Source organism: Delphinus delphis, chromosome 8, assembly GCF_949987515.2.
Source record: "Delphinus delphis chromosome 8, mDelDel1.2, whole genome shotgun sequence".
Taxonomy (NCBI): domain Eukaryota; kingdom Metazoa; phylum Chordata; class Mammalia; order Artiodactyla; family Delphinidae; genus Delphinus; species Delphinus delphis.
The window spans coordinates 65,492,528-65,512,521 of record NC_082690.1 but is presented as its reverse complement, the minus strand read 5'-3'; the positions used below and the strand labels follow the sequence as shown (position 1 = coordinate 65,512,521).

Genomic DNA, 19,994 nt, shown 5'->3' with positions numbered 1-19,994 from the left:
TCTTGTCTGAGGATGCGACCTACTCGTCGCCAGCTTCCAGCTGGGTCCGCGCCAAGACAGGTTTTTACTTTCATTTCCCCGGCTTGCGCCTCTGGCTGCCGGGGAGGTCAAGGACAGCTGGGCGCCGGCCCACAGCCAGGGAAGGTCCCGTGGTCTGGACTCGTTCCTTCCAGTTCCCACCAGCCCTGGGGGGTTTGGTCTGCAGAGGACTCTTCAGCTGTACCTCGTGGCCTCCCGGCTGTGGCCTTTAGGAGAGCCCTGGTTCCAGGAGAAAGGGAGGGTGGAGGGGATGGGGGAAGGGACCGGGGACGGAGCTCTTGGTGCAGACTTCGCTTTGAGCTGCTGGAGGCTTCAAAAAGCAAACCCAAGCCAGAAGTGGAGACTCCGCCGGGCTCCAGTGCCTACGCCAGCAGCATAGCGGCAGTGCCGGGGATTCCCACCTGAGAGCCTTGGCACAATGATATCAGCCCAGGTGTGCCTTATAGCTCTGGCACGTAGAGGTCTGACATTTGAAAACTCCGTCAATTCTTTAAGCCCTGTGTTGGCAGCTCAGGGTTTTGCTAGAGCACCCGTATCTTCGAAAGCGTGTGTGTGTGTGTGCGTGTGTGTGTGTGTGTGTGTGTGTGTTTGCTTGGGTCGGCGACAAGGGCCGGAAGGTTCCCCAAAGTGTCATGGAGTATAAGTCGAAAAAAAGATATAAAGTTTTCCAAATGTTGGCATCTATTTTTTTCCCTTGGAACCTGAGGTTCGTTTACTTTAACAAAGGGGGAAAAATCACTAGAATGCATTCACGGTTAAACGTCGGACATAGAAGGAAACAACTTAAGGACGTCTGCTTCTGGCGATTTGTAAACGTGGAGTTTCATCCATTCAAGTTGCAGCGATTGTAGATTCACACAGAGTACAAGGAAGGAAGGAAGGAAGTGAAGGAAGAAACATCTTTAAAATCTCACTGGCAAGACAAGTGAAAGAAGCAGAAGAAAAGAAATTTTGGTTAATGAAGATCCACTTCTTTTGTGCCCAAGAATTTTCAAAAAATAACCCCCCAAAGCACTGTAATAATTGTGCGAATTCTGACATCATATATACAGACATACAAATATGCTGAAGCCTTGTTGTATAATGGTGTCTCAACTTCTTCACATTCCAACTGAATTATTTTTAGGCCCTAAATCCAAGCCTTATTCTTAGTAATGTAAGGAGTTTTAAAAAATTTTTGGTGGTGGTTTCTCAGTTAACACTGTGGACACAATCCCTAAAGCCAGAGTGACCACACTCAGGTCATGAAGAAAAGAAATGAGAAACAATAAATAATATTAAAAAGAATAACTAAACTTGAATAGCTAAGTGCATTGCATAATTATCTCTGATGCCTCTTTTTTCAAACAGGAAATTTTACAATGCATTTATTGTTCATATAGTTCAAAATGCCTCGGCTAAGCTGAGGGCTTGTTTACCAAGTCCATTTGAAAACAAGTTTCAAGAAGCATCCGGGAGTCATAACACCAAGTGGTTTAGAGAAAGGAGCCAATCAGCTACTCAGATTTAGTCACAGGAAAAAGTAAAGCAGGATACAAAGCTCAGGGCACTTTTTTTTTTTTTTGAATCCCTGACTTCTCTAAACTAATAAGATATAGATCCTTTCCAGAGAAATACACATGTACATAAACCAATTTAAGTATAAAATAAGCATACGATTTCAGGAGATTGACCAAGTAAAGAATGCTGGCACAGAGTAAAAAGCACTGTTTCTATAGCATTAATTTCTGTCTTGGAGTGGTAGAGGCAGGGAGGGCAGTTAACCTCTCTCTTTCTAGGGCATAGAATTTTCCAGAGCATCAGCACAAAGAAAAGTCAAGCTTTTGCTGCCTCATTTCTGTGCTCTTGCACAAAACATATGGACAGAAATAATCAGTCCTTGAATGTGATAGAGAAGACAAACCTCCCTGAAGCTTAGGGAATATAAGTTGCTATAGGACAGATGAAAGAGAACACAGAGAAGATGGTTAACATATAGAAGCTTCTTATACTAACAGCTATAACAGAATGAGGTGAAATGACTTAAAGAGAAATTTACTACTGATGGCACAATGAATGGCATTAATAAATGGAGTATAAAAGAGATGATTTGGGGCTTCCCTGGTGGCGCAGTGGTTGAGTCTGCCTGCAGATGCGGGGGACACGGGTTCATGCCCCGGGCCGGGAGGATCCCACATGCCGCGGAGCGTGTGGGCCCGTGAGCCATGGCCGCTGAGCCTGCGCGTCCAGAGCCTGTGCTCCGCAACGGGAGAGGCCGCAACAGTGAGAGGCCCACGTACGGGGGGGGGGGGGGGAAGAGATGATTCGATCATTTAGAGTTATCCCTAGCCAATGAGAATGGTGTTAACGAGAGCAACCATCATGCTACCTGCCTCCAGGTGGGGATACTGTATTATCAGATTAGAACTGTAGGAATGAGGCAATTCTAATGTATGGGCCTACATGAGTTGAATGTTCATTCATTCCTTCAACAAACATTTACCAAGTATGTATTATATGCCTAACTCTGTGTTAAATGCTGGGCATACAATAATCAACAATGTAAGCATCATTCTTGCCCTCAATGAGCTTACAGCATGGTAGGGTAGCCAAATATAAACAAATCCTCATAGGAATAAATACATGATTACAAACTGTGGTAAGTGTTCTGAAGGAAAAGCAAGATTAGGGGGACCTAATGTTCCAAATATAAGGAAGAGCATAGACAAATGCTTAGAGATGAGAAAGAGCTTGGAACACTAGGGAAGAAAAAAGAAGGCCAGTGTGATTGAAATGTATTGAGTGAGGGAGAAGAGAAGCATGAAATGAGATTAAGGAGGTCATCAAGGTTAGAGTAAATAGGACCCTTTGAGATATGATGAAGATTTTGCACTTTATTCATAGCAATTTGGGAAGCTTGACAGGTTTGAAGACTGGAAAGACATGATCTGATACACATTTATTTAAAAGATCATTGTGGCCATTGAATGTGATGACTGGATTAGGGAGGAGCAAGAAGGGGAGCAGTGAAGTGGTGGTGCCCTGGAGCAGCGGTCCCCAACCCCCGGGCCATGGATCAGTACCTGTCCGTGGCCTGTTAGGAACCCGGCCACACAGCAGGAGGTGAGCAGCATGCAAGCGACAGAACCTTCATCTGTATTTACAGCCACTCCCCATCTCTTGCTTTATTGCCTGAGCTCCACCTCCTGTCAGCATTATCTTGAGTTGTATAATTATTTCATTATATATTACAGCATAATAATAATACTAGAAATAAAGTGCACAATAAATATAATGCGCTTGACTCATCCCAAAACCATCCCCCCACCCTCGTCTGTGGAAAAATTCTCTTCCACAAAGCCGGTCCCTGGTGCCAAAAGGGTTGGGGACCACTGCCCTGGAGAGATTGGAGAGGGCCTAGTCCCACCATAATCTCAATTAATCCACCACACACACACACACACACACACACACACACACACACACACACTCCACTCTAAACTTCACCAACAGAGCTGGCTTCATGGACGTGCACCCTGTTCGGTCACACAGGACCCCACACTTTGTTTAATGCTCTGCTTGTTGCTGTTTTGAAATTCTTAATAATTTTTGAACAGAGAGGACCCTTTATTTTCATTTTGCTTTGGCCTCTGCACATAACATAGCCAGTCCCACTCACCAGATAGACATGCAATCTAAGTAAAAACAGTCTGCAACCTCTCACAGCACCTATCTATACTGCTAGTGTCAGGGATAGTTTACGTGAGTGTCAGGATTCAATTATTCATATAATCACACATGTGAAAGCATCTGTAGGACAATTTCTATTAGCCATCTCTGAAGCCTCCTTCCCGCACCCTAAACAGACACCCAAGGTAGAAACAGTGTGTTTCCTATACAGATTTACTTTGAAGACAGGGTTCATAATCCACTTACTGTCCTGAAATTTTACCTACAGGGAAAGTCTGGGATCACCATTGAAGCAGGGAAACCAGTTAGGAAGCTCTTGCAATAGTCAAGGTGGAAGGTGATAGTGGCTCAGACTAGTGAGGTGGCAGTGAGGGGGGGAGAGAAGCTTACATATTTGGGAAGTAGGATCAATAGAACTGAGTGAGGAATGTGGGGCTGAGAGAGAGGCAGGTGTCAAGGGTAGCAATCATTCAGTTTCTTACTTGGGCAACCGAGTGGATGGAGATGTGGCAATGGATCAGGGAATTTTCTACCACAGCTGCTTAGTCTCCTTTGTTACTTGTTGGTAGAGATTGTTTGAAGAGGCCCCAGCCCTGCCTGCAGATGTTTGGTCAAGTCGAACTCTCATATTGCCTCTTTGAACTGTAGTGGCTAACCACAGGAAGCACTTGAAATGACTGTACAGATCAACCACTTACTCCACGACAGCCAAATGTAGGAGCAGCAGGTTGATAATTCTTGCTGACTAGTAATCAGCTCCTTTTTGACGTCTAAAGCACAAAGGAAAGGCATCTGCTATGTACACACCATCATTGTGTTGCATAGTCTTCCTCCCTCCCTGCCACCCTTCAGTAAAACCAATCTGAGTTTGCTTTACCCCTCACTCTTTGGTGAGAGGTGATGGTGGTTATCTCAGGGGATGGTCTGGCCTTCAGCCAACCTCAGTAATCAGGCTGCCTTGTCAGGGCTTATCAGTTTCAGCTGACTGGCAGCTGTTGGCTGAGAAGCAAAGCACAGTTCCAGTGTATGCTAAATATGTTCACATGTGTATTCAAATACATGATGCCTTTATATACATATACCTGGGGTATGTCAAAATCCCTATGCTACAAAACACCCATTTGCAAATGGTCTGGCAGCCTACCTATGACCTAACAGGTGAAACATGTCTAAATGCAAACAGCACTTGATTCGAGGCTTGAAAACAGCTAATCTTTGATTTAAAAAAAAAAATTAAACCAACACTTGTGAATGAAATAAAAGCACATTTTAAAAGTAAAATGTGACATCCTACGTCATGTCATGTATAAAACTCAACTCAAAATGGGTCAATGGCCTAAAACAAGAGTAAACTATGAAACTCTTAGAGGAAAACATGATGCTGAGAAGTGATCTTGGATTTGGCAATGGATTGCAATGGAAGCCAGGCAATATGACACCAAAGCACAGGAAACAAAAGAAAAAATAGATAAATTTGACTTCATATGGTATAATACATACAATGGAATATTATTCAGCAATGAAAAAGAATGAAGTACTGATACATGCTACAACATGGATGAACCTCGAAAACATTATACTAAATGAAAGAACCCAGACACAAAAGGTCACATATTGTATGATTGTATTTATATCAAATATCCATACTAGGTAAATCCATAGAGACAGAAAGCAAATTTGTAGTTGTCAGAGGCTGGGGGAGGGGAAAATGGGAGTGACTGCTTTACGGGTGTGGGCTTTTCTTTTGGGTGATGAAAATATTTCGGAACAAGATAGACGGGGTAGTTGCACAACATTGTGAATGTACTAAATACCACTGAATTGTACACTTTAAAATGGTTCATTTTATGATGTGTACATTTCACCTTAAAAAAAGTGAAATGGGGAAGGAACATGATAGCTGCCTTAAAAATCAGAAAGGCTATCATACAAAGATAGATTTTATTTTTTCTGGGTATTTCCATGGAGCAAAACTGGGGGAAGTTACAGAAAAACTCTAACATAACAAGGAAGAACTTTCTAACAATAGGGTTGTTAAACAGTGGAATGGGCTAGTTCCCAAGGAAGTTAAATTAGGCTTTTACTAAAAGTGATCAAGTTGGATGATGAGCTTTCAGGGAATTTATAGAGAGGATTCTTACTTGAGGTGTGACTGAAGCATTTTAGGTTTAATTGTTTTCAAGATCAATCTGTTATCTTCCCTCCACCTCTGCAACTAGGCTGATTCAGTTTGACCATGTGCAATTTGCAAATGAACTCCTTGAGTTACAGTATTCCTTCCTGGCAGTTTCAGTTCTAGAGCAGCCCAACCCTCCCAATCTCTGGGTGAAAAAAGCACCACACAGAAAGAGGAAATGATCAATGAGAGTAAACTTCCAGTAGCTGAGACACCAAATCTCTGAACTCACAGTTCAGAGTTCGAGCAGCTTCCTGCTGGTAGTTGGGGGAAATTGTATGCATTCACTCATTAAACATACTCGTTAAGCACTTAAGACACTTTGCTAAGAGCTCTTATATGTAAATGAAGGGTTAAATCATCAATTGATAATGAGTAGTGACAAGCAACCAGGAAGATAATCATATTTGCAAATCATGGAGATTCCCACAACTTCAGTCTACCACTTGTAATATATCCTGCTACTAAAACTTCAGGAGATGCTAACAGAGGACAAAGCAAGCTCATCTGGATGGATGCCTCACTTGCCAAATTCGGAACGATCAATAAGAGCTGCAGTAAAAAGAAAGCGATCTAGATAATTCCTAGATTGGATGATGAAATCCACTAATTCATTTTAATTGCATTGTTTGAACAGGGAAGTTGGAAGTTCCCGCTCCTGCTGCAAGAGCCCTGGGACCGCTGCAAGGGGCGAAACCCTAGGCGAGAAGGGCTCCCTTGGGAGAGACAAGCCTCCTCCCTCGGATTCTGTTGTTCCGGGCAGTTCAGGAGGATCCCGGGGATGCCGCGTTCTTCGGAGGAATCCAGCCTCCCCAGGCGCTCCGGGGGAAGCCCAGGCCAACCGCCCCCAGCCCACCCAGCACTAAAGCACGAGGCGCCTCTGAGGATTGAGCAAAACCCTCTTCCTCCTCCGCCTACTCGGTGGCATGTTCCTAAAATTCCCATCTGCACAACATAAACAGGAAACGTGCAGCAAAAGCCCTGGCGGTGCAAATTCCATGCTTCCAGTCGAGGGCGGGAGAATCTCGTCTTGGGAGGGGGAGGGGGAGGGGAAGCAGCAAACTTTCCAGGGGACCCCTCAGCCATCCCTGTCTCTTCTTCCCAGACCCAGAAAGAAAGAGTGGAGAAGGCGGAAGGAAAGACACCCTGCTTTAGGAAAAACAGGGGAGTGGGAGGTGGGCCGCGGAGGAGCAGCCAGGCCTCAAAGTGAACCACCCCAAGCAGCTGCGGTGGCGGCGTGTGGTGGCAATACGCCCGGCAGCCCACTCCCCAAACCAGCTGTCCTAGCGGCGCCAAGAGGGTGGGGGTGGGCTCTCCGCCCGGGGGTCAGGTCAACCAGCCAGCGCGGGTGGGGGCGGGGGAGGAGCGGACGCTAAGCGCGGCGCAGGCGCAGAGCGCGCCTCGGTTGTCAAACATGGCTGAAGTGCCGCCGCTGCCGCTACTGCTGCTGCAGGGAAAATGCTGAGCCCTCCCGGAGCGGGTGGGCGGCGGTGGCGAAGGCGGCAACGGGCACCCGCTTCCCCGGCGCGGCGGCGGCGGCCATGGCCCGGCTGGCCGACTACTTCATCGTAGTAGGCTACGACCACGAGAAGCCAGGTAAGGGTGTGGGACGGGCGCCGCCCCCGGGCCTCCCCGCCCCCGCCCCCCGGCTGCCGTCCAGTGGGCTCCTCGGGGCCGGGCGTCGCGGCCTGGAGGCGGGGAGGGCCGGGCTGGGCCCCGGCTGAGCGGCGCTCGGCGTCCGGCCTTCTTGGCCCCGCTGAGCCTCGCGGTGGGCGTGAGGGACCGGCACGAGGGGAGGGGGAGGAGGAGATCGCGTCCTCCGGGCCCGGGGCGGCCCAGCTGGGGCGAGTCTGGGTGCCGCGACCCTCGCTCTGGAGGGGGCTGGGTACCAGGGGCAGCGCCCCGGTGCCGGCGGGATTGGGCCAGGACCGCAGGGCTGGTAGGGCGGGAGCCAACTGTGCTAAGTTCCTCGGGGATAAACTTCTGCCCAGCATCCTGAGTGAGTAGCGAGTGACGCAGGGGGCTGTCCTCTCCGAAAGGAAGTGCTGAGAGTTCTGTGCTCCCTCACCCCTTAGCTGGTGGGGGCCTGTCTGGTCACCGCGCCAGTGGACGCGTGGTACCGAGGAAGGGGAAAGGATCCTTAAACTTCTAAACATTTCTAGGAAATGCTCCTCGTTCTTTCAGAACAAATGTGACGGTTATTTCAGAATGAGTCTGAACACTATTTTTTTTGTTGTTAACATCTTTATTGGAGTATAATTGCTTTACAGTGTTGTGTTAGTTTCTGCTGTACAACAGAGTGAATCAGCTATACGTATACATATATCCCCATATCCCCTCCCTCTTGAGCCTCCCTCCCACCCTCCCTATCCCACCCCTCTAGGTGGTCACAAAGCCCCGAGCTGATCTCCCTGTGCTACGCAGCAGCTTCCAACTAGCTATAGCTGTTTTACATTTGGTAGTGTATGTTTGTTAATGCTACTCTCTCACTTCGTCCCAACTCCGCCCCCCTCCAAGTCGTGAACACTGTCTTTTTAGGTAAGGACCGTTAGCAGACCTCTGAAGGTGATCTTGTTTCACTTTAATGTGTGTTTTAATTCTTTTCATTTGTCACAAAATTTTCCTCATAAGGAACAATCTGGCAAATGCATTGCATTTTAATTTAATTGAGGGATTTCCACAACTGAAGAGAATTCAGGGTTTATGCCCGTTTATTTTTGTATTTGTATTCTTTTGTATTACTGTATAGCTACACATAACGTAATAACTTGAGCTGGGGAAGCACGTCTATTTCAGGGTAATTCTGGTCGCACATTTGCAAGGAATTTTCGATCTCAGCTAGACAGTCCCTTCATTTTTCAGAGGAGATGCTGAGATTGTGTTTTGCTGATGGTTACAGCCATTTGTAGCATCAGAATACCATTGTTCTACCCACTATTGGTCTACTGGCCCTTTCACTATTCCTCTCCTGATAAGTTCCTTTAGCGGGGACCTTTTATATTCTTTAGTCCTTCATCACTCTTGACCTGACTGAGGTTAACAAAAGAAGGGCTTGGGCTATATTTAAAGTATTTTCTGGCTCCAAAATTTTATTTGTTATTTCCTAGTAATTTTGCATAATCTGTCTCTTTCTTATTACCAAGATTAACAATATGGAGAATCACAGTTTGTTTTTAACATTATTTCATTTTTAGCGACATTGGGGTTTTCCCCCCTCACCTTTTAAAAAAATTTGAAACAATCACAAACTTGCAGAAAACTTGGAAGTATGGTACAAAGAACTCTTTACTCCCTGAACCATTTGAGAGGAAGCTGCTGACCTGATGTCCTCCCTTATCACCCCAGAATGCTTTAGTGTGTATTTTCTACAAACAAGGTTATTTCCCTACATAATCACAGTATAATCATCAAAATCAGGAAATTAACACTGGCATAGTACTCCATCTAGTTCTCACGTTTTGTTGATTATGCCATTAATCTCTTTACTGGCAAAAGGATCCGGTTCAGAATTATGTATTGCATTTATTTGTCACAGGCCCATCTCATCAGAGGTGAGGCAAGCTCTTGGATGGCTTTTGAGCTCAGCTGAGGAATCTTACTGATACTCAGGTGTTTGCTGCTTGCGTACTTATTCTCGATGGCGATGAATTTCGTTTTCATTTACTTTCAATACATTTTTGGCCATGTGCTGCATGACTTCTTCAATCTGAAACAATTCCTTCATCTTTTGATTTTCATAACCTTGACCCTAATGAAGATTATAGGGTCGTTATTTTGTAGAATACCTCTCATTTGGGATTATCTGTTCTCTTATGATTAGATACATACAGGTTATGTATTTGGGCAGGAATATCACAGAAGTGGTGCTCATTGCATCCTATCTGGTGTACAATTTCAGTTTGTCCTATTATTGGTGATTTTCACTTTGATTCCTTGATTACTTTGATTATAAGCAATGTCTGCTAGGGTTCTTCACTCTAAAGTTAATATTTAATAGTTAATTAATAAATGGTTTTTGTGAGGACTTCTTTGGAACTATGTGTCTTGTTCCTCATCAGACTTGTATTCCTTTATGCATTTATATCTATGGATACATGGTTTTCTGTTTTTTTGCTGAGTAATATTGTTACTGTTTATTTAGTTGTTCAAATTATTCCTCTTTTGGCCAACGAGAGCCCATTCAAGCTGGCTTCTGTGTCTTTATGACGTGTCCCCACCATTCTTTGAGTATGTCTTTACTTTTTGGTATAAGAAGATGTTCTGGGCTTATCTTGTACTGTCCCTCCTTTAGTCCTGGAATCAGCCATTTCTCTGGGGAGACCTGGATCCTTTTAATGGAGAATGGTATTTAGAAGCTAAGATCTCAGTGCTGTGTGTTTATTGCTGTTGTATTGTTACTGCTCTCAGGCTTTCTTAATGGACCGAGCCGGGGAATATATGTATGTGTACACACGCACATATTTATGTCTATGTTTATTTGTTTATCCATATATATTGAAAACCGTGAGTTCCCACCAGTACCACTGATTTCACTTCAACACTCCAGGGTCCAGTCTAGTTTTTTCCTTTTTTATATTTGTAATATTCTTATCTGACAGTGAGAAATCTGGCTTCCGTTATCCTTAATATATTTACTTCTTTGTTCAGTCTCCCTGTATTTAACCAATCTTTCATCTTTGCTACCACCCTCTCCTCTCCTGGATGCCTTCCTCTCTCTGCTGGGCTCAGATTCTTCATTCTTTCTCTCCCAGCCCCCTGTCCCTGTCAGGACCTAACAGCCCATACCAGGATGCCCCAATACAGGGACACCCTTTTCAACCTGCCCTGGCTTCGGCTCCCCATGTCAGCTTCCCCACTGTTTGTGGATATACTTCTCACTCCCCTTAGGTTCTGCTTCCATGTGGAGCACGACGTCGTCCTCATTCCGTGCTCACCCAGTGCCCCATGCCAGGTTGCCCCTCTGCTTTGACAGCCTCCTTGCAGTGCTTGGACTCTGACTAAACTCATTTGGCCGTTCCTCCCCACATAGAGTACCTCCTTGGTTCACTTGGGCTCTGACAACCCTCACCCCACCCCAGGGCTATAATGACCACTCTCTATCCCACAGTAGGGAAAGGGAAGATTATTTTTTTAAGTACCATAATCCAGAAGCTTTTATAAATTGTAGAATCTTGATAGTGAGATTTATTCTTTCTTTTTTTAACTTGGGATAATTTTTCTTTCTTTTTTTTTTTTACATCTTTATTGGAGTATAATTGCTTTACAATGGTGTGTTAGTTTCTGCTTTATAACAAAGTGAATCAGTTATACATATGTTCCCATATCTCTTCCCTCTTGTGTCTCCCTTCCTCCCTCCCACCCTCCCTAGGATAATTTTTCTTTAGTCATGTTTGTTGAAGTATAATTTACATGCAATAAAATTCACCTTTTCAACTAAACAGTTCAATGAGTTTTGACGGATGTACACATAAGTGTAGCCACTACCGCAATCAAGATATAGATAGAGAACACTTCTCTCCTAAAAGCTCTTCTGTGCCCCTTTGCAGTCAATTCCCTCCCTAGCCTCTGGCAATCGCTGATCTATTTTCTGTCCTTGCGTTTTTGTCTTTTCTAGAATGTCTTCTAAATGGAATTGTATAGTTTTTTATGTCTGGCTTTTTTCACTTAGAAAAATATGTTTGAGACTTATCCATCTTGTATGTATTGTCAGTTCCTTTTTATTGCTGAATATAATACAATTTGTTTATCCGTTCACCAGTTGGTGGACTTTTGAGTTTCTGGTTTTGGGCTATTATGAACAAAGTTATTCTAAACATTTGCAGACAGATCTTTGGCTGTTCATATGGTTTCATTTCTCTTGGGTAGATACTTAGGAGAAGAATTGCTGGGTCATATGATCAGTGTCTGTTTAACTTTATGTGAAACCACCAAACTGTGTTCCAAACTGGCCATGCCATTTTGCATACTTACCAGCAATGTAAGAGAGTTCCAGTTAGTCTTTTAAATTTTATTTATATTATTAAAAAAAATTTAACCATTCTAGTGGACATGTAGTGGTATCTTATTGTGGTTTCAATTTGAATTTTCCTGGTGGCTAATGATGTTGAGCACCTTATGTGCCTATTGCATTGGAATATTTTTGTAAAGAGGCTGAGCAAATTTTTACCCTTTTTTATTGGATTGTTGTTTGGCTTCTTTTTAAAATTTATATATAGTTGATTTACAATGTGTTAGTTTCTGCTATACAGCAAAGTGATTCAGTTATACATATATACTTTTTTTTTTTTTTTTGCTGTACGCGGGCCTCTCACTGTTGTGGCCTCTCCCGGTGCGGAGCACAGGCTCTGGACGCGCAGGCTCAGCCGCTCCGCGGCTTGTGGGATCTTCCCGGACCGGGGCACGAACCTGTGTCCCCTGCATCAGCAGGTGGACTCTCAACCACTGTGCCACCAGGGAAGCCCTATACTTTCTTTTTTTATATTCTTTTTCATTATGGTTTATCTCCCTGTGCTATACAGTAGGACCTTGTTGTTTATCCATTCTATATGTAATAGTTTGCATTTGTTGGCTTCTTATTATTGAATTTTTAAGTTCTAGATACAAGTTTTTTTTTTTAACATCTTTATTGGGGTATAATTGCTTTACAATGGTGTGTTAGTTTCTGCTTTATAACAAAGTGAATCAGTTATACATATGTTCCCATATCTCTTCCCTCTTGCGTCTCCCTCCCTCCCACCCTCCCTATCCCACCCCTCTAGGTGGTCACAAAGCACCGAGCTGATCTCCCTGTGCTATGCGGCTGCTTCCCACTAGCTATCTATCTTACGTTTGGTAGTGTATATATGTCTATGCCACTCTCTCGCTTTGTCACAGCTTACCCTTCCCCCTCCCCATATCCTCAAGTCCATTCTCTAGTAGGTCTGTGTCTTTATTCCTCTCTTACCCCTTGAGATACAAGTCTTTATCAGGTGTTTTGCAAATATTTTCTTCCAATCTGTGGCTTCCCCTTTCATTTTCTTAACAATAGCTTTTGAAAAGTAGGCGTTTTAATTTGAATCACTTTTTAGGCATTAGAATAGTTTTGTGTATCTTGAGTTGTATCCTTTGAATAGTCCTTTTTATGTAAAACTCTCTGTAAAAATTTACTGGGAGAGGGCTTCCCTGGTGGCGCAGTTGTTAAGAGTCCGCCTGCCAGTGCAGGGGACACAGGTTCGAGCCCTGGTCTGGGAATATCCCACATGCCGCAGAGCAACTAAGCCCACGCGCCAAAACTACTGAGCTTGTGCTCTAGAGCCCGTGAGCCACGACTACGGAAGTCTGCGCGCCTAGAGCCCATGCTCTGCAGCAAGAGAAGCCACCACAATGAGAAGCCCGTGCACTGCAACAAAGAGTAGCCCTTGCTCGCCGCAGCTAGAGGAAGCCTGGGCGCAGCAATGAAGACCCCATACAGCCAAAAATAAATATATAAATAAATTAAAAAAAAAACTTTAATTAAAAAAAAAACTTACTGGGAGAAAATCCACCAAATCTATGTACTTGTTTGAATTGTAAGTAAAGGATAAACCTAATTGAGTCTGCAAACCTTTTTTATAAAGCTTTCTTCAGAAGTTAGTATGATTTTGTTACCTACATCTCTCTAAAAGCTAATCATACTATGATAATATGATACTGAAATGTTCTGTGTTTAATTCCAGAATGTTCCTGGAATTATTTGTTCAACATACTAAGCTATTTTTGTTCCTAAAGTATCTTTTCAATTAATAATACATTTTAGTTGATTTTTTTCATATTTCTATTTTAAAGTTGAGTTGAAAGAAAAAAACCTTGTCTTTTGAAAAATTACTTTTACAAACTGGAAAAAATAGTTAATACATGCTATTTGAATTATATGCAAAGAAGAGTGCTTGACACATAGTAGATGCTTAATAAAGATGTATTGAATGAATACCCAGTTGCTGCACATATGGAAAATACAAAAAACTATAAGGAAGGTGAGGGATGGGTGTAGTTATGAAAGGGTAACAGGAGGGATTTTGTGGTAGTAGAACTGTTTTGTATCTTGACTGGGTGATGGATACATAAGCCTACATATGAACTGCATAGAACTAAATACACACAAACACAAATGAGTACACAAATGAGTAAAACTGGGGGAATCTGAACAAGAAAGTACATTGTATTAATGTCAATATCCTAGTGTTGATATTGTTCTATAATTTTGTAACATGTTATCATTGAGGGAAACTGGGTACAGAGAAATGGGATTTCTGTATTCTTTCTTTCTTTAAATAATTAATTAATTTATTTTATTTTTGGCTGCGGGTCTTCGTTGCTGCATGCGGACTTTCCCTAGTTGTGGCAAGCAGGGGCTCCTCTTCATTGTGGCGTGCGGGCTTCTCATTGTGGTGGCTTCTCTTGTTGCGGAGCACCGGCTCTAGGCGTGCGGGCTTCTGTAGTTGTGGCTCGCAGGCTCTAGAGTGCAGGCTCAGTAGTTGTGGCACACGGGCTTAGTTGCTCCGTGGCATGTGGGATCGTCTCAGACCAGGGCTTGAACCTGTGTCCCCTGCATTGGCAGGCGGGTTCTTAACCACTGCGCCACCAGGGAAGCCCTGTATTATTTCTTATAGTTGTCTTAAAATAAAAGTTTAATTTAAAAAAAGCTATAAGGAAGATAAAAAGACACCCAGAGTAGCCTTTTTTTCCCCTTAACATCGATGACATAGGAAAAGGTTATTCTATTAAATTCCAGAAAAACATAATCTTCAGTGGCAAAATTATTACATCTTGTGGGTATATTAATAATGGGTATTATAATGGGTATAATAATGACTTCATTTACTTTATTATTGGATATTTAACTTGTTTCCAATTTTGTGCTCTTCTGAATACTACAGTAAGTCCCCTGCATATGAACGAATTCTGTTCTGAGAGCACGTTCATAAGTCCAATTTGTTTGTAAGTCAAACAAAGTTAGCCTAGGTACCCAACTAACACAATTGGCTATATAATACTGTACTGTAATAGGTTTATAATACTTTTCACACAAATAATACATAAAAAACAAACACAAAAAATAAAACTTTTTTTTTTTTTTGCGGTACGCAGGCCTCTCACTGTTGTGGCCTCTCCCATTGCAGAGCACAGGCTACAGACGCGCAGGCTCAGCGGCCATGGCTCATGGGCCCAGCCGCTCCGCGGCACGTGGGATCTTCCCGGACCGGGGCACGAACCTGTGTCCCCTGCATCGGCAGGTGGACTCTCAACCACTGTGCCACCAGGGAAGCCCATAAAACATTTTTAATCTTACAGTACAGTCCCTTGAAAAGTACAGTAGTACAGTACAACAGCTGGCATACAGGGGCTGGCATCGAGTGAACAGGCAAGAGGAATTACTGACTGGAGGAGGGAGAGGAGGTGGGAGATGGTAGAGCTGAAGGATCGTCAGCTATAGGAGATGGAGGGCAAGCTGCAGTTTCACTCACGCCTGACGTTGATGGCACAGGTTCTGGTTCCTTGCTGGATTCAATTCTATCTACCCTCTTGAAAAAATGATCCAGTGATGTCTGGGTAGTAGCTCTTTTTTTCTCATCATAGATGACACGGCAGCACTGGATTACATTCTGAACAACTGCTGCAACCTTCATGTTCCGTTTTACGTTTGGGTCCTGTGCCTCAAAAACTAACAGTGCCTCCTCAAATAAAGAAAATCTCCTTGCCATTTCCTGTGTTTGTGAATCTCTTCAGTTCTTCACCTACTTCCTCTTTCCCTTGTCGCTCCACTGTCTCAATTATTTTCACTTTTGTTTCCATCGTTACTGCTTGGCATTTCTTAGCAGTACCAGTTACATCACCGCTGCTTTTACCCTTTCTTCCGGACATCCTGGGCTTGAAATAAAGATACTGTACTACTGTATTCTATACAGTACTGTATAGTAAAGTACACAAACGCACAACCACTCGTAGAAGATGCACGCGCTTGACAATGTACGCCAGACGCGTGAACTAACTTGCCTGATTGGACATGCGAACGCCTGTTCGTATCTTTGAAAGTTTGCAACTTGAAGGTTCGTATGTAGGGGACTTACTGTACTGTCATGCTGAGGAGAACATAGCTTGAAAATCACTGATTTTTATGACAGTCTGATTTTGATAATTTGAAATTAAGAGTTTATTTTCCTGACTTTGCATATGTACTGTGGCACAATAATTAGCAAATTTCATTTGTTTCTAGTAGGTGAAGTTACTTAGCCAACAGTCTTTATTTTTCTTATAGTTTTTACTTTCTCGTACTTTGAGATTTGTGCAAGAAAAATTGTTAATGACCACATGGGTTAATTCCCTTATATGCCTTTACTTTTTTCTTTTTCTTTTCTTTTGCTGTCCGTTAATACACTTAGAATTTAATCCATTTATTTAGATGGTATTTAACCTGGAATGAAGTATTATAATCATTTGAGGTTCTTGCATTCTTTCATATCAACCTGCTTAAGTATATTAGAGAAAGCATTTGAAATATTTTATTTAAGCAGTATAAGTGAGATAAGGTAAAAGGTAAATTTATGCATAATACCTGAGGTGTCATAGTCTGAGACATTTAAAAAATTGATAATTGTTTATTATTGAACCATTGTAATTCATAGCCTGGATCCCCTCCCTTCCCCCATTCTGTATTGAAGTAGTTGGGATTTCTTGGTTGCTGTTTGTTGCCAGTTGTCAAGAACCGTTTGGGATTCATTGATTTGACAAGTATTTATTGCTTTCCAGGCATTGTGCTAATTGCTGGAACAAAAATAAATGAGTAAGGAGTAAGATTCTATCCCTAACTTAGTCATTAATGGAGACAGTCTTGAAATAAATAGTGGTAAATGAAGAAGATGTGTCCACTTTACTGAGGGAGAGAGAAGGCTTCTTATGAAAGGTGATGTTTAAACCACGGTATGCAGGATGAATATGCATTTGCCAGGTAGAAAAAAAGGGTAGAGGAGGCTATAGGCAGAGAGAAAAACATGTAAATGTGTGAAATGGATTGTTCCAGGAATGGAGAGAAGTATAGTGTAAATGGGAATTGAGGTAAGCTTTGGTGCTGGAGTAGGTTGGGGTCAGATTGTGAAAAGCTTTGTGTACTAGGCTATGGAATTTATAGCTTTCACTCTGTAGACCGTGGAGTCTGTTGAAAAGTGGGGATTCTTGAAAATCAAGGAACATCTTAGAAATGTGACTCAAATAGCAATGGACTGGAGGGAGAAAGAACAGTGTGAAAAAACTCAGGAGCTTTTACAGTGGGAATAGAAAGGAACGTATGGATTCTAGAGAAATTTTAAAGCTCATATTAGCAAAATTTAGTAGTGAGTGGATGTGAAGGGTAAAGGAGAAAGAGTAGTTGAGGGTAACAGTTTCTAGCTTGGGTAAGTGAGTGGGTGATGATGCTGTGAATGCAAATGGAGAATTTAGGGGAAGAAATGAATTTGGATGAGGGAAAGTAATGCTGAGGTTAGTTTTGATATGTTGAATTAAATGTGCCTGCCTATAACCAAGGTAGAGATGTCATTTAAGTGTTCAGCTGTATGGCTCAGGAGGTTAGGAGAGAAGTGAAGATTAGAGATATAGTTTGGCAATTACCAGTAGCCAGCTGATTGTCAGAAATAAAGAAAAAAATGAGATTGTTTAGGGAATGTGTATAGAGTGAAAAGAGGAGTGGCCTAAGAATTGAACCCAGGGAAGATTCGATATTTAAGAGGTAGATAGAGAAGTAGCAGCCAGGAAACTGGATGGGAGTGGTTAGAGGTATTGCAAGAGAACCAAGATAGAGTGGTATCATGGAAATGCTGAGTGTGGAGAATTTTGAGGATGAGGAAATGATGAATAAATGTGAAATACTCTGAAGATGTCATGTATAATGAGGACTAAAAATAATATCTTTGTCTGGGCTGCTGTAACAAATTATCATAGACTAAGGGGCTTAAACAACAAAAATTTATTTCTTACAGTTCTGGAGGCTGGGAAATCCAAGATCAAGGCACAGGCAGGTTCGGATTCAGGGTCTCGTGAGAGCTCGCTTCCTGGCTCATAGATGGCCGTATCCTCACTTGGTAGAAGAGGCAAGGAAGCTCTCTGGGATCTCTTTGATAAGGGCACTAATCCCATTAATGAGAACTCTGTCCTCATGACTTAGTCACCTCCAAATACCATCACTTTGGTCCCATCTCCAAATGCTATCATATTGGGGATTAGGTTTCAACATATGTATTTTGTAGGGGGGGGGGGGGACACAGACATTCTATATCTATGACCGATAGACTCACAGACTTGATAATTAGGATGGTGACTTTAGAACATTACAGTTGTAGGGGCCAAAGCCAGTTTGATAAACGCACATCCCAAGTCATATGCTATATAAACCTTATATAGTCCAATTTATTCCATTTCTTTTTATAAGTTCACTATGACCTGCAACCCATGGCTTGTGGAAAGAGTCAGAGGTGACTTCAAAATTCCAACCTTGAAGGTCTGGGATACTTGTGAATCCATGACTTAAATAAGAAGATTGAAAATGTTTTTCTTTTAAAATTACTTATTTGTCTTTGTTGGCTTGGAAGATAATGGGTTTTACTTTATAGTTATCCAAATGAAGCCTTCAGAAGATGGACAGGCAGGGGCTGAACACAAAGACTTGAGAGTCATTAGTGTAGATAGAGCTGTGACACTGTGTGAGTGCCCTCAGAAAGTCGGTGTAGAGACAGAAGAATAGAGGACCAAGGACTGATCTTTGGGGAATGCTCTTGCTAAGAGGATGGAAAGTAAAAGGAAGCATAGAAGAAAGAGAGAGTTTGAGAGAGACATTTAATTTTCCCCAATAGTTCTTCTTCTTCTTCTTCTTGATGTTGATAGAACCCCTGATTTTTTGGCTAGTCTTGTAGCCATACAGGAGAGATTGTTTTCAAGTTACTGATGGATAGAGACATGTGCATAAGTTCTGGCCAGTTGGATGTAAGTGGAAACGATGCATGCAGTATTCCAAAAAGTATTCTTAAAGGATGAGGGTACGTTCTTCTAGCTTTTTTCTTTCCTGAGACTGGCATCCTGATATAAAGACTGGGGAGCTCTAGCAACCATCTTGGACCATGTAGGTAAGGACCCACATCTTAGGGATGTCAGAGCAAAAAGCTGGAAAGAACCTGGGTCCCTAATGACTTATAGTGGAATTGTCATAGCTGCCTCTGGATTTTTTTTTTTTTTTTTTACATGCAAGACTATAACCTTGTATATTTAAACCACTATAAATTAGAGTTTTCTGTTGCATATAGCTAATCTTAATCTAGGCACAGAGGTGGAGGAGATCGGTATCCAGAGTCAAAGAAAGTGAGGGAATGTTTCTCAGCATCAGGGGTGGCAGATAGAGGTCAGTGAGATGTGAAATTAGTGAAGATCTTTGTGTTTCATAAAATTTTAAGAGTTGAAAGTTAACTGTACAGATCATATGATTCAACCCAATTTATGGATGAGGAACCAATGTGCCCATGCCCCCTCACCCCTTCCCTGCATGTTTTTTTTTTTCTTTTTTTTTGCCGTACCGGGCCTCTCACTATTGTGGCCTCTCCCATTGCGGAGCACAGGCTCTGGACGTGCAGGCTCAGCGGCCATGGCTCACAGGCCCAGCCGTTCCGCGGCATGTGGGATCTTCCCGGACTGGGGCATGAACCCGTGTCCCCAGCATCGGCAGGCGGACTCTCAACCACTGCCCCACCAGGGAAGCCCTGTTTTTATTTTTTTTTAAATTATTTATTTACTTATTTATTGGCTGTGTTGGGTCTTCATTGCTGCGTGTGGGCTTTCTGTAATTGTGGAGAGTGGCGGCTACTCTTCGTTGCGGTGCGTGGGCTTCTCAGGGCGCAGGCTCGGTAGTTGTGGCACACGGGCTTAGTTGCTCTGCGGCATGTGGGATCTTCCTGGACCAGGGATCAAATCCATGTCCCCTGCATTGGCAGGCAGATTCTTAACCACTGCGCCACCAGGGAAGTCCCTCAAAATAACTTTTTGAGCAGCAATTTTATTTCCCAGTTGTAGGTTAATTTATATATTGTAGGTTGTGCCCAATATGATGATAATCTTC

At 42.9% G+C, this 19,994-nt stretch overlaps 1 protein-coding gene across 2 annotated transcripts in view; it reads left to right on the top strand.

Moving 5' to 3' along the window:
• Positions 1 to 7,291: 7,291 nt before the first annotated feature.
• The window catches only part of SBF2 (SET binding factor 2), a 453,477-nt gene continuing 440,774 nt past the window's right edge, over positions 7,292 to 19,994 (top strand). For both annotated transcript variants that reach the window (XM_060018483.1, XM_060018482.1), the window contains exon 1: positions 7,292 to 7,480. In XM_060018483.1, the coding sequence (XP_059874466.1) occupies positions 7,426 to 7,480 (55 nt within the window). In that variant the 5' untranslated portion in view covers positions 7,292 to 7,425. The remainder of the gene's footprint in view (positions 7,481 to 19,994) is intronic.